We start from the raw sequence: 13,920 nt of genomic DNA, 5'->3' as shown, positions 1-13,920 counted from the left end.
TGTATTCACCATGGTCCATCGCCTCTCTCACATGTATACGTAAATCTGTATTCTCTATGGTCCATCGCCACTCTCACATGTATACGTAAGTCTGTATTCACTATGGTCCATCGCCTCTCTCACATGTATACGTAAGTCTGTATTCTCTATGGTCCATCACCTCTCTCACATGTATACGTAAATCTGTATTCACCATGTTCCATCGCCTCTCTCACATGTATACGTAAATCTGTATTCACCATGTTCCATCGCCACTCTCACATGTATACATAAGTCTGTATTCTCTATGGTCCATCGCCTCTCTCACATGTATACGTAAGTCTGTATTCACTATGGTCCATCGCCTCTCTCACATGTATACGTAAGTCTGTATTCACTATGGTCCATCGCCTCTCTAATAAAAAAAATAAAAAATATGGAAATGGCCCCCCCATACTTGGTGGAAATGTTTGGACACCCCTGAACTAAAGTATCAAAAGTATCTATTTTATTTGAGGATTGATATTAGAGCATAAAGAGCTGGTATCGATATTTCAGTATCGATCCGCACATCACCTCAGCCCCCTCCCCCTCCTTTAGCCTACTATTAACTACTATTGTTTTAGTAATACTGTAATACAACCAAGGCTGATTTTGTTTGCTCTTAGTTACATAGTTACTCCTGCCAAAATGACTCATATTCATTACACAGTAGAACCTCGATTTACAAACTTTAGTTTGTATAGTGAAGCAAATGTCTCCATGAGAAACAAAGTCCATCCATCCATCCATTTTCTACCGCTTATTCCCTTCGGGGTCGCGGGCGGCGCTGGAGCCTATCTCAGCTACAATCGGGCGGAAGGCGGGGTACACCCTGGACAAGTCGCCACCTCATCACAGGGCCAACACAGATAGACAGACAACATTCACACTCACATTCACACATGAGAATGTGTGAATGAATTTACACATGAAAAACAAAGTAAACATGAATAATTGGTTGCAGCCTCGACTAAAGTCCATATTTTAGTGAAGGTTTGAACACAATAAAAAGTGTTATATAGGACTGCATAACAAACATAAGGTGATGGATTGTCTATATCTTTATTAACAAGACAAACATGCCCTCACAAACAATCGGAAATCACAAACATTAACAACCATATTGCTACCATAATAAACATTTAAAAAAGTAAAACATATCATGAACATCGGCAAAGGAGGAGCTGACGAGAAAGGGGCCGACATGGGAGGAGAATGAAGGGGGCGGGGCTGTGTGTGAATAAGTGAAATAAGTCTGCTTTGGCATATTTTCCCAAAATAGTCCATTCTCATCACAATTAAAACTTGCTGAGGTACGAAGCCTGCTTCTTCCATACTTGTGAGCTCCGTTAATGTACTTTTTCTTTTTTACGGTGATTCCTTCCTTTCCACGCTGGACTGTTGTGTTTGTGGGACTCATATTGAGTTGGCAAAGGGGAAACAACATTAAAAAGGCAACACACACACACACACACACACACACACACACACACACACACACACACACACACTGAAGCGCTGAAAGGTAGTGTATTGCGCAGGAATTGACGCGGAGGGCTCCGCCTCCCCTAAAACGCAGCGCCCTGCGGCACAAAATGGCGGCAGACTGGACACAAAATGAATGAAGCGTTTGCACACATGGATACAAGTTGGTAAAGCCAATAAGTTTGCAAATAGAGAGGCTTGTAAATGGAGGTGTGACTCTACTTAATACTACATGCCCATATTTGACCTTTTGTTTACATCTCCCCCTAACGTTTCTCCCTAGTGTTATGAAAATGTATCATCTGTGTACTCAACAACCAGCTTGATGTACGCTTTTCTACTTCCTCTTTCTTTTGTCTGTCGGGTTACATCGTGGTTGTCTCTGTCTATGCATACTAGGGTTGTCCCCATACCAATATTTTGGTACCGGTACCAAAATGTATTCCGATACTTTTCTAAATAAAGTGGATTACAAAAAAATGTCATTATTGTCTTTATTGTAACAACAAATGTTAGTATACATGAAACATATGTTTATTATTGTCATTTAGTCCTTAAATAAAATAGACAACTTGTCTTTTAGTAGTAAGTAAACAAAGACTCCTAATTAGTCTGCTGATGTATGCAGTAACATATTGTGTCATTTATACACCTATTATTTTGTACACATTATGAGGGACAAACTGTAAAAATTGATTATTAATCTACTTGTTTATTTACTCTTAATATTTGCTTATTTTCTCTTTTAACATGTTCTATCTACACTTCTGTTAAAATGTAATAATCACTTTTTCTTCTCTTCTTTGATACTTTACATTAGTTTTGGATGATACCACACATTTAGGTATGGATCATGTCGATACCAAGTAGTTACAGGATCATACATTGGTCATATTCAAAGTCCTCATGTGTCCAGGTACATATTTACTGACTATAAACATAATATACATTTTAAAAAAAGGAAAAAAGATTTTGTGATGATAAAAAATATCGATGTAATCATAGTAGTATCAACTAGATACGCTCTTGTACTTGGTATCATTACAGTGGATGTCAGGTGTAGATCCACCCATGGCATTTGTTTACATTGTGACGCAGGTGAGCTACGGTGTGTAGTGAAGCATGTTTAGCTATTCCTCATCCTCCAGTGATAATGATACTTGTAAGAAACTTTATTTGTCGCCATGGAGGCCAGGATTAGTGATTTAGAAGTAGCTAAAGCAATGTGGATGGATGTTAGCTGCTAGCTAGCTAGCCATGTCTCCTCCTGAGGGTGTTTCAGTGTTATAACTTCACCTTTATCTTTACTTTTTACACCAAAATGCATCCATTCTCTCTTTTCTGTCTATACACTGTGTCTGCTTGTAAGTACTCTGTGTGTGTGTGTGCGCTGCCCAACATGCTCCTCTGCTCGTAAAACCAGTAATGTCACCATGTGAAAAGGGGGGGAGGGTAGTACTGAATATGATTCATTAGTATCGCGGTACTTTTCTAGTACCGGTGCACCGTACAACCCTAATGCATACTAATAATTATGTGATTTTCAGCCGACCCTAAGGCCACACCCCAAGGCGACCCTAAGGCCACACCTCAAGGCGGCCCTAAGACCACACCCAAAGCCCCCAACATCACCCAAGCAGGTGAGTGTCTTTGCCTAATTAAAAAATATATATTGTATTACAGTATAGTCCAGTGGTCCTCCAACTGTTTTCACCAAGTTCCAAACACTCGACTCTCCCAAGTACCACCATAATGACAACATTAAATACAGTAGTGTAGTAGACCTAAGTACTCATCAAGTACCACCGTAATGACAACATTAAATACAGTAATGTAGTAGACCTAAGTATTCATTAAGTACCACCCTAATGACAACATTAAATACAGTAGTGTAGTAGACCTAAGTATTCATTAAGTACCACCCTAATGACAACATTAAATACAGTAGTGTAGTAGACCTAAGTATTCATTAAGTACCACCATAATGACAACATTAAATACAGTAGTGTAGTAGACCTAAGTATTCATTACGTACCACCATAATGACATAATTAAATACAGTAGTGTAGTAGACCTAAGTATTCATTAAGTACCACCCTAATGACAACATTAAATACAGTAGTGTAGTAGACCTAAGTATTCATTAAGTACCACCATAATGACAACATTAAATACAGTAGTGTAGTAGACCTAAGTACTCATCAAGTACCACCGTAATGACAACATTAAATACAGTAATGTAGTAGACCTAAGTATTCATTAAGTACCACCCTAATGACAACATTAAATACAGTAGTGTAGTAGACCTAAGTATTCATTAAGTACCACCCTAATGACAACATTAAATACAGTAGTGTAGTAGACCTAAGTATTCATTAAGTACCACCATAATGACAACATTAAATACAGTAGTGTAGTAGACCTAAGTATTCATTACGTACCACCATAATGACATAATTAAATACAGTAGTGTAGTAGACCTAAGTATTCATTAAGTACCACCCTGATGAGCATTATTACAATGCAGTAGTGTAGTAGACCTAAGTATTCATTAAGTACCACCATAACGAGCATTATAACAATACAGTGGCGTAGTAGGCCTAAGTGTTTGTTAAAAACAAGATGTTTGATTTCAACAAGTATATTTCATATTTTGGCTACACAGTTTGAACAGTAACTCTGTGTTTGAATACAGGGAAATAAAAGACTGTACTTTAATGATGGAGCCCGCATACCACCACAGTTAGAGAATCCCCGGTGACCGACCTGTTTATTACGCCTTGATCACATTTTGGCTTCCAATGCTCATTTGGGTATTTGTTCTTTTGTGTTTACGCCCCCGACCAAGATGGCGCCAGTATGTGCTTTGGCCTGCCGTCTCTCGCTGTCAGCTCTGTTCGTCTTTGTGTCGTTTGCGTCTATTTTCGTCTCTGTCAGCTCACTGCTTGTGTATGACCGCCAAACACTGTTGGATCTTTGCCCCTCTCCCACTGATATGATCAACTTCGACGTTGGTTTTTCGACGTCCCAGTCAGCTTTTTCACCTGGCCGGATTCCTGCCTTCCTTTCCCGCCCCCTGGCTCCTCTCCCCCGGCGGAAGCGTCTCCGGCGCCGCGGTAAACGTGGTGGCCAGCTGGTGAAAGTTAGGGCACTCCTGGCCCGGCTTCCCGTGGCTTCCCGAAGGAGGAATGGTGCGGTATCCGGTCTCCTCCTGCACCCACGCTCGCTCGATCCCATCGGCTCCTGGCTGGTTCCTATCGTTGGTTTGGAGGAAGAGGCTTGCCGCCGTCGCTCCTGCTGTCCCCGCCCCCGGAGGCGCGGGGTGGATTCCCGCCACCTGCGGGCTGTGTGTCGGGCCCCACCCGGATTAACTGCGGCCCTGGACGTGCTGGCCCCCGCCAGGTTCGGTCTTGTGAACGCAAGATCTTTGACAAACAAAACGTTTATCCTGAAGGATTTCTTCACTTCCCGCGGACTGGACTTCCTCTGTGTGACGGAGACATGGCTGAGAGCCGGTGAGTCCGCCCCTCTTAATGAACTTCTGCCTCCGGAGTGTTCCTACTTTAATTCCCCACGGCCGTCCGGTCGAAAAGGAGGAGGATTAGCAGTCGTTTTTAAAAATGACTTTAAATGCCGTCAGATCCGCCTACAATCCTCCTTTTCAAGCTTCGAACTGTGCATGTTTGAACTGGGTCTTTCTGATGTCGTCCTGTGTGCCGTCATCTATCGACCACCCAAGTACCACAAAGACTTTATAACTGACTTTTCTGAATTTCTGGCTGAAATCCTGCCCAAATATGATCGTGTCCTTATTGTGGGTGATTTTAATATTCACACCTGCTGTCCAGACGAGCCGCTTTCCAGGAGCTTCCTGAATATAATCGACTCATTTAACTTTGTACAGTCTGTGTGTGGTTCTACACATGAACGCGGGCATACACTCGATTTAGTGCTCTCGTATGGTTTGTGTGTTTTTAATTTGGACATTTGCGACGCTGTGTTCTCTGATCACATGCCGATCTTGTTTGATATTCCCACGCAGTGTCCAGTTAAATTGTGCGCTCTCGCATGTTTAATTCTTCGTCTCCTGCTCGGTTCACCTCTATTTTTTCGACTCTTTGTGATGATAATTCTGCAGCCTCTGTATGTCTGAATACTGAAGAGTTGGTTTCTGGGTTCAACTCTATTTGTTTACAAACACTGGACACGATCGCGCCTTTCAAATGCCGCCGCGCTAAAGCCACGCCTCAGCCCTGGTTGAATGACGTCACTCGGGCTGCCAGGCGCGTATGTAGAAGAGCAGAGAGAAAATGGAAAAAAGACAGGCTGCATGTGTCCTTTGCCATTTTTAAAGAAAGCCTGTTTTCCTTTCAGATGACTGTAAAAGCAGAAATGAATATATATCTATCTCAGATTATATCTTCTAACTGTAACAACCCCAGAGTTCTGTTTAAAACTATTAACACTGTCATTGACGCTCCCAAATCTGTTGGTTTTGATGCTTCTTTTGAATTCTGTGAAAATTGTCTCCATTTTTTCACTGACAAAATTGTGTCAACTAGAGCCAGTCTATCTCAGCCTTCATATGACCCTTCTGTTCCTCTGCATTTCTCTTCTGTTTTCCATCAGTTTGAGCCGGTGTCCTTTTCTTTTTTAAGTGACACAGTTAGTCATATGAAGCCCTCTGGTTCTCCTGCAGATGCCCTCCCACCTCGCCTGTTTAAGGAGGTCCTTGCTACTATTGGATCAAGTGTCCTTAACATTATCAATAGTAGCCTCTCTTCTGGAATAGTTCCAGTAGAGTTTAAACATGCAGTGGTACCACCTCTACTTAAAAAACCCAGCCTCGACCCCTCTCTCCTCTCTAACCTCAGACCTATCTCTAATCTTCCATACATTTCCAAAATATTAGAGAAGGTTGTCTACAGTCAGTTGTTGCCCTTCTTAGAGGATAATGGTATCACTGAGCTGTTCCAGTCCGGTTTTAAAGCCCTCCACAGCACAGAGTCAGCGCTTCTAAAAGTTTTTAACGATATCCTCCTGTCCACTGATTCTGGTAAATATGTTGTCCTGGTGCTTTTAGATCTGTCTGCTGCGTTCCACACCGTCGACCACGCCACCTTAATCACTCGTCTTGAGAACTGTGTGGGCATTAAGGGCGCCGCCCTCAACTGGTTCCGGTCGTACCTAACCGACAGGAGTTTTTGTGTAAAAGTAGACAGTTTTATGTCGTCCACAGCTCCTTTACCACATGGGGTCCCCCAGGGCTCAATCCTTGCCCCAATTTTATTTGCGCTTTACCTTCTCCCCCTTGGTTCTATTTTTAGGAAGTACAGTATTGCATTTCATTTTTACGCCGATGATTGCCAGATTTATTTTCCCATGGCACAAAATAACACGGTTCAACATCTTATTGACTGCCTGCACGACATCAAAGTCTGGCTTTCAGCTAACTTCCTGAGCCTAAATGAAGATAAAACAGAAGTTATGTTGTTCGGTCCAAGTCGCTCTCCCTCCCCCAACGTTGACCTCGGCACTCTGACCCCGTATCTCAGCGACTGTGTCACAAACCTGGGGGTAAAGTTTGACTCAGATTTTAAATTCGAAAAACAAATCAGCAGCGTCGTTCAAAAAAGCTTTTATCAATTACGCCAAATAGCGAAAGTGAAACCGCTTCTATCAAGTCATGATCTTGAGAAATTAATCCACGCCTTTATCTCGACTCGTCTTGACTACTGTAATGCCCTGTATGTAGGCATTAGCCAGGCCTCCCTCGCCCGCCTGCAGCTCGTGCAGAACTCTGCTGCTCGTCTGCTAACACAGACCCGCAGACGTGAGAACATCACCCCTATTTTAGCGTCCCTTCACTGGCTCCCTGTGCGTTACCGAATCAATTTTAAACTCCTTTTATTTGTTTTTAAATGTCTAAACAACCTCGCGCCAACCTATCTCTCCGACCTCCTTCAGCCTTACTGCCCCACCCGATCCTTAAGATCAGCCGATCAGCTGCTGTTGACGGTCCCTGACACAAGGCTGAAGCTTAGAGGTGACAGAGCTTTCGCCGTTGCTGCTCCCAAGCTCTGGAACGACCTACCTCTGAGTGTTAGACAGGCTTCCTCTCTTCCTGTTTTTAAATCTCTCTTAAAAACATACTTTTATTCCATGGCTTTTAACACTGAGTGATATCCATCCTGCAATGGCGCCCCATAATACACCTGCTGTGAACCTGTTTTTATGTTTTTATTTATTCTATTTTAATTAGTTATTTTTTATCGTGTTCTGTTTGTGTTGTGTTGTGTTTGCTCGGTACTCGTTTTATCTTTTAACCTGTCCATTGTACAGCACTTTGGCTACCCCTGTGGTAAATTTTAAATGTGCTTTATAAATAAAGTTGATTTGATTTGTGACCCGACTGACACAAATATAAGACGGCCCTGATTATAACATGTAAGGCAGTCAACTGGCGGCCCGCGGGCCACATTCGGTCCACCAAAGCTCTTCATTTGGCTTGCTGAGCACCAAAATGCGTCCATTCTCTCTTTTCTGTCTATACACTGTGTCTGCTTGTAAGTACTCTGTGTGTGTGCGCTGCCCAACATGCTCCTCTGCTCGTAAAACCAGTAATGTCACCATGTGAAAAGGGGGGGGAGGGTAGTACTGAATATGATTCATTAGTATCGCGGCACTTTTCTAGTACCGGTGTACCGTACAACCCTAATGCATACTAATAATTATGTGATTTTCAGCCGACCCTAAGGCCACACCCCAAGGCGACCCTAAGGCCACACCTCAAGGCGACCCTAAGGCCACACCTCAAGGCGACCCTAAGGCCACACCTCAAAGCGACCCTAAGGCCACACCTCAAGGCGACCCTAAGGCCACACCCCAAGGCGGCCCTAAGACCACACCCAAAGCCCCCAACATCACCCAAGCAGGTGAGTGTCCTTGCCTAATTAAAAAATATATATTGTATTACAGTATAGTCCAGTGGTCCTCCAACTGTTTTCACCAAGTTCCAAACACTCGACTCTCCCAAGTACCACCATAATGACAACATTAAATACAGTAGTGTAGTAGACCTAAGTATTCATTAAGTACCACCATAATGACAACATTAAAAACAGTAGTGTAGTAGACCTAAGTATTCATTGAGTACCACCATAATGACAACATTAAATACAGTAGTGTAGTAGACCTAAGTATTCATTAAGTACCACCATAATGACAACATTAAATACAGTAGTGTAGTAGACCTAAGTATTCATTAAGTACCACCATGATGAGCATTATTACAATGCAGTAGTGTAGTAGACCTAAGTATTCATTAAGTACCACCATAACGAGCATTATAACAATACAGTGGCGTAGTAGGCCTAAGTGTTTGTTAAAAACAAGATGTTTGATTTCAACAAGTATATTTCATATTTTGGCTTCACAATTTGAACAGTAACTCTGTGTTTTAATACAGGGAAATAAAACACTGTACTTTAATGATGGAGCCCGCATACCACCACAGTGAGAGAATCCCCGGTGACCGACCTGTATATTACGCCTTGATCACATTTTGGCTTCCAATGCTCATTTGTGACCCGACTGACACAAATATAAGACGGCCCTGATTATAACATGTAAGGCAGTCAACTGGCGGCCCGCGGGCCACATTTGGTCCACCAAAGCTCTTCATTTGGCTTGCTGAGCACCACCCAAATAGTCTTGATGAAACCATTCAAACCGGGGTGGCAGTACTCCTGCCAACCCGCAGGGGGCAACGGCGTGGCAGCAGTGGGGTGAGTAGAAGAAGACACCATCGACTCTGGAAATTTTTGAAAATTAACTGCGAAAATCGAACTTCCGTTTCTTCATGCTGTTAACTATCTGTCCAGCTGCACACGCTGGAAAAGAGTAGCGAGCGCAGAATAGAGAATGTGTTGACAGTGCAGAGTGAAAATGGACTTTGTAATGAAGTCAAAACAGTCTCAAAGGAATTCAACCTGCGGACGCACGTTCTGATCAAACATCCACATTTTGATGTCCGGCCCTTGGGGCCCTAAAACTACGGCCCTCTTCATGATGTATGGTTGAATTCAGAGTTTGCCACCATATGAATCTCTAGACCATGGGTGTCAAACTCTGGCCCGCTGTGTAATTTCACTTGGCCCGTGAGGTGATATCAAATTAACACTAGAGCTGGCCCGCCGATTATATACAGCGGCGGTACACCGCTAATTCTCATACTTGCCAAAATTCTCATACTTGCCAAACCTCCCGAGAGACTCCCAAATTTCAGTGCCCCTCCCGAGAATTGTAACGTCCCCTTTTCGTCCACTCCAACGAATGCTGGCTCAGTCACATAAATGTGCGGCTGTGGCACACACACAGAAGTGAATGCAACGCATACTTGATCTTCAGCGATACAGGTTACACTGAGGGTAGCCGAATAAAAAACTTTAACACTGTTAGAAATATACGCCACACTGTGAATCCACACCAAACAAGAATGACAAACACATTTCGGGAGAATATCCGCACAGTAACACAACATAAACACAACAGAACAAAAAACCCAGAACTCTTCCGGGACGCTACAATATACACCCCCGCTACCTTGTAGCGTCAGGTTCCAGGTGTTGTGCCGGATAATGCACCCCTGGCGTAGAATGCACCCCCTAACGGGAGTGTTATATAAACTTTAGCCCACACTTAAAGTTCCACGTGCAAGATTGAATGTATTCGAAAAAGTTATTTAATAAGAAGCCAAAAGTGCAAAAACAATAATGTTCGTGTTGGAGGAGTTGTGAATGAATTGTTGCACCTTTCCTGCTTCCGGCTCCCCAGACCGTAGTCGAGGGGCACAGGGGAGACTCCTCCAGGGCCGATGTATATCAGGGCAACACCCTTCACTCTACCCGGCAGTGGGTCTCCGCAGCTCCGTACTCCAGGGTGAATGATGAGTCCGGCGATTAGTGGCAACTCTTAACTTTATTAATGTCTGCACACAGCCAATCCACCACAACAACAACTAGTCCCCGCCCGCACTCACGCTACCGCTCCCTCTCCTCTCTCACCCACCCACTCACTGACGTCACTCACCTCACATGCTGTCACCTGTTAAAGGGCCACACACACACATACACATACGCTACTCTCATAACAGAATGAAATATGAAATCCGTGCTGCAGGCGCTGCTGGGCCACAACATTAGGTACACCTGCAGACTGCAGCACGGATTTCATATTTCATTCATTCACAACTCCTCCAACACGAACATTATTGTTTTTGCACTTTTGGCTTCTTATTAAATAACTTTTTCAAATATATTAAATTCTTGGAGGTAGCGGGGGTGTATATTGTAGCGTCCCGGAAGAGTTAGTGCTGCAAAGGGTTCTGGCTATTTGTTTTGTTGTGTTTATGTTGTGTTACTGTGCGGATGTTCTCCCAAAATGTGTTTTTCATTCTTGTGTGGTGTGGATTCACAGTGTGGCGCATATTTGTAACAATGTTAAAGTTGCTTATACGGCCACTCTCAGTGTAAACTGTATCGCTGTTGATGAAGTATGCTTTGCATTTACGTGTGTGTGCGTACAGAAGCCGCTCATATCTTGTGACTGGGCGGGCACGTTGTTAGAAGGGATGATAAGCGGACGTGACGTCAGCTTGTAGAGGATGTTAAAAGCAGTGCCTGGAAGACACGCCCCCAAGACTGTGGAATACGAGATATAATGACTGATGAACACCTTGGTTCGATAATGAAGGTTGCCTCAGCTCTAAGCCTGAGCCCCGACATTAATGAACTAGCATCCAAGAAAAGATGGCAGGTATCTGGCTTGGGTACATCAGATTAGATCAGTGTGTTGCAAACTGAGCGGTTTAAAGTCCTGAATGGTTGGTTTATTCATTATTTTACCGGTATTATCAAATTTATTAGCCTGTGGAAAAAGTTTATGTTGATATTTGGGGACGGCGTGGCGAAGTTGGGAGAGTGGCCGAGCCAGCAATCTGAGGGTTACTGGTTCAATCCCCACCTTCTACCATCCTAGTCACGTCCGTTGTGTCCATGAGCAAGACACCTCACCCTTGCTCCTGATGGGCCTGGTTAGCGCTGTGCATGGCTGCCATCAGTGTGTGTGTGAATGGGTGAATGTGGAAATAGTGTCAAAGCGCTTTGACTTCCTTAGAAAGGTAGAAAAGCGCTATACAAGTATAACTCATTTACCATTTATTTACCTTAGAAGGCTGCAAATAGAAAATAGGCATTACATTTTTATTAAAATTGTATTTGATATGCCATTGATATTTTTTAATTATTATTATTATTTGAAACTCGATTTTGCATGTCACTATAAAGTTATATAAGTCTTGCTTGTTCAATATTTAATGCAAAACTTGTTTGGGTCTCTATTAAAAGGTTAATTTGTTCAACCTTGGCCCGCGGCTTTGTTCAGTTTTACATTTTGGCCCACTCTGTATTTGAGTTTGACACCCCTGCTCTAGACCATGAAGTAGAAGTAGAGCTCGTCTTATATTTGTGTCAGTACTGTATGTCTACTGTAAATGTAACACCTTCCTACAAAGTATCAGTGCAGGATGTCAAACTAAAATGTTGATATGTGTAAAAATGGAGTGTTTTCCAAACATGCATTTTGTCTGACTGTGTACAGGCGACACAGCGGCCAGCCTAGAAGACAACAACGCCACATCTTCCCACTCAGCAGGTAGGAACCTATGTGAGTAGGTTGTGTAGAAACCTATGTGAGCAGGTTGTGATTGCAAGCCTTTGACATACTTTCCATGGGAATGTCTGGCTGAAGACGTGACAACTGGGTTGTCTATATTCCTGATCAGGCAAATGTTGGCAGTGTCATGTCCATGCTCTCCTCCTGGCAGGACCAGTTGGCAGCTAAGTCTAAGTCTAAGTCCATACTCTCCTCCTGGCAGGACCTGTTGACATTTAAGTCTAAGTCCAAGTCTAAGTCCATGCTCTCCTCCTGGCAGGACCAGTTGGCAGCTAAGTCTAAGTCTAAGTCCATGCTCTCCTCCTGGCAGGACCAGTTGGCAGCTAAGTCTAAGTCTAAGTCCATACTCTCCTCCTGGCAGGACCTGTTGACATTTAAGTCTAAGTCCAAGTCTAAGTCCATGCTCTCCTCCTGGCAGGACCAGTTGGCAGCTAAGTCTAAGTCTAAGTCCATGCTCTCCTCCTGGCAGGACCTGTTGGTAGCTAAGTCTAAGTCCATGCTCTCCTCCTGGCAGGACCTGTTGGCATTTAAGTCCAAGTCTAAGTCCACCCTTTCCTCCTGGCAGGAGCAGTGGGCAGCTAAGTCTAAGTCTAAGTCCATGCTCTCCTCCTGGCAGGACCTGTTGGCATTTAAGTCTAAGTCCAAGTCTAAGTCCATGCTCTCCTCCTGGCAGGGGCAACTAAGTCTAAGTCTAAGTCCATGCTCTCCTCCTGGCAGGACCTGTTGGCATTTAAGTCTAAGTCCATGCTCTCCTCCTGGCAGGGGCAACTAAGTCCAAGTCTAAGTCCATGCTCTCCTCCTGGCAGGGGCAACTAAGTCTAAGTCTAAGTCCATGCTCTCCTCCTGGCAGGACCTGTTGGTAGCTAAGTCTAAGTCCATGCTCTCCTCCTGGCAGGACCTGTTGGCATTTAAGTCCAAGTCTAAGTCCACCCTCTCCTCCTGGCAGGAGCAGTGGGCAGCTAAGTCTAAGTCTAAGTCCATGCTCTCCTCCTGGCAGGACCTGTTGGCATTTAAGTCTAAGTCCAAGTCTAAGTCCATGCTCTCCTCCTGGCAGGACCTGTTGACATTTAAGTCTAAGTCCAAGTCTAAGTCCATGCTCTCCTCCTGGCAGGACCAGTTGGCAGCTAAGTCTAAGTCTAAGTCCATGCTCTCCTCCTGGCAGGACCTGTTGGTAGCTAAGTCTAAGTCCATGCTCTCCTCCTGGCAGGACCAGTTGGCAGCTAAGTCTAAGTCTAAGTCCATGCTCTCCTCCTGGCAGGACCTGTTGGTAGCTAAGTCTAAGTCCATGCTCTCCTCCTGGCAGGACCTGTTGGCATTTAAGTCCAAGTCTAAGTCCACCCTCTCCTCCTGGCAGGAGCAGTGGGCAGCTAAGTCTAAGTCTAAGTCCATGCTCTCCTCCTGGCAGGACCTGTTGGCATTTAAGTCTAAGTCCATGCTCTCCTCCTGGCAGGGGCAACTAAGTCTAAGTCTAAGTCCATGCTCTCCTCCTGGCAGGACCTGTTGGCATTTAAGTCTAAGTCCATGCTCTCCTCCTGGCAGGACCAGTTGGCAGCTAAGTCTAAGTCTAAGTCCATGCTCTCCTCCTGGCAGGACCTGTTGACATTTAAGTCTAAGTCCAAGTCTAAGTCCATGCTCTCCTCCTGGCAGGACCAGTTGGCAGCTAAGTCTAAGTCTAAGTCC

At 44.1% G+C, this 13,920-nt stretch overlaps 1 protein-coding gene across 2 annotated transcripts in view; it reads left to right on the top strand.

Moving 5' to 3' along the window:
* The window catches only part of il15ra (interleukin 15 receptor subunit alpha), a 42,746-nt gene that overhangs the window by 23,066 nt on the left and 5,760 nt on the right, over positions 1 to 13,920 (top strand). Inside the window, exons 3-6 of one of the 2 annotated variants that reach the window (XM_072913118.1) lie at positions 3,054 to 3,146; positions 8,253 to 8,441; positions 12,166 to 12,219; positions 12,350 to 12,421. In XM_072913118.1, coding sequence (XP_072769219.1) covers positions 3,054 to 3,146; positions 8,253 to 8,441; positions 12,166 to 12,219; positions 12,350 to 12,408 — 395 coding nt within the window. In that variant the 3' untranslated portion in view covers positions 12,409 to 12,421. Of the gene's footprint in view, positions 1 to 3,053; positions 3,147 to 8,252; positions 8,442 to 12,165; positions 12,220 to 12,349; positions 12,422 to 13,920 lie in introns of those variants that run through there. The other variant, XM_061959111.1, reaches the window with a different exon arrangement.

This window comes from Nerophis lumbriciformis, linkage group LG05 (assembly GCF_033978685.3).
Source record: "Nerophis lumbriciformis linkage group LG05, RoL_Nlum_v2.1, whole genome shotgun sequence".
Lineage (NCBI taxonomy): Eukaryota > Metazoa > Chordata > Actinopteri > Syngnathiformes > Syngnathidae > Nerophis > Nerophis lumbriciformis.
Note: the sequence above shows the minus strand (reverse complement) of the source record. Positions and strands in the feature narration are given on the sequence as shown.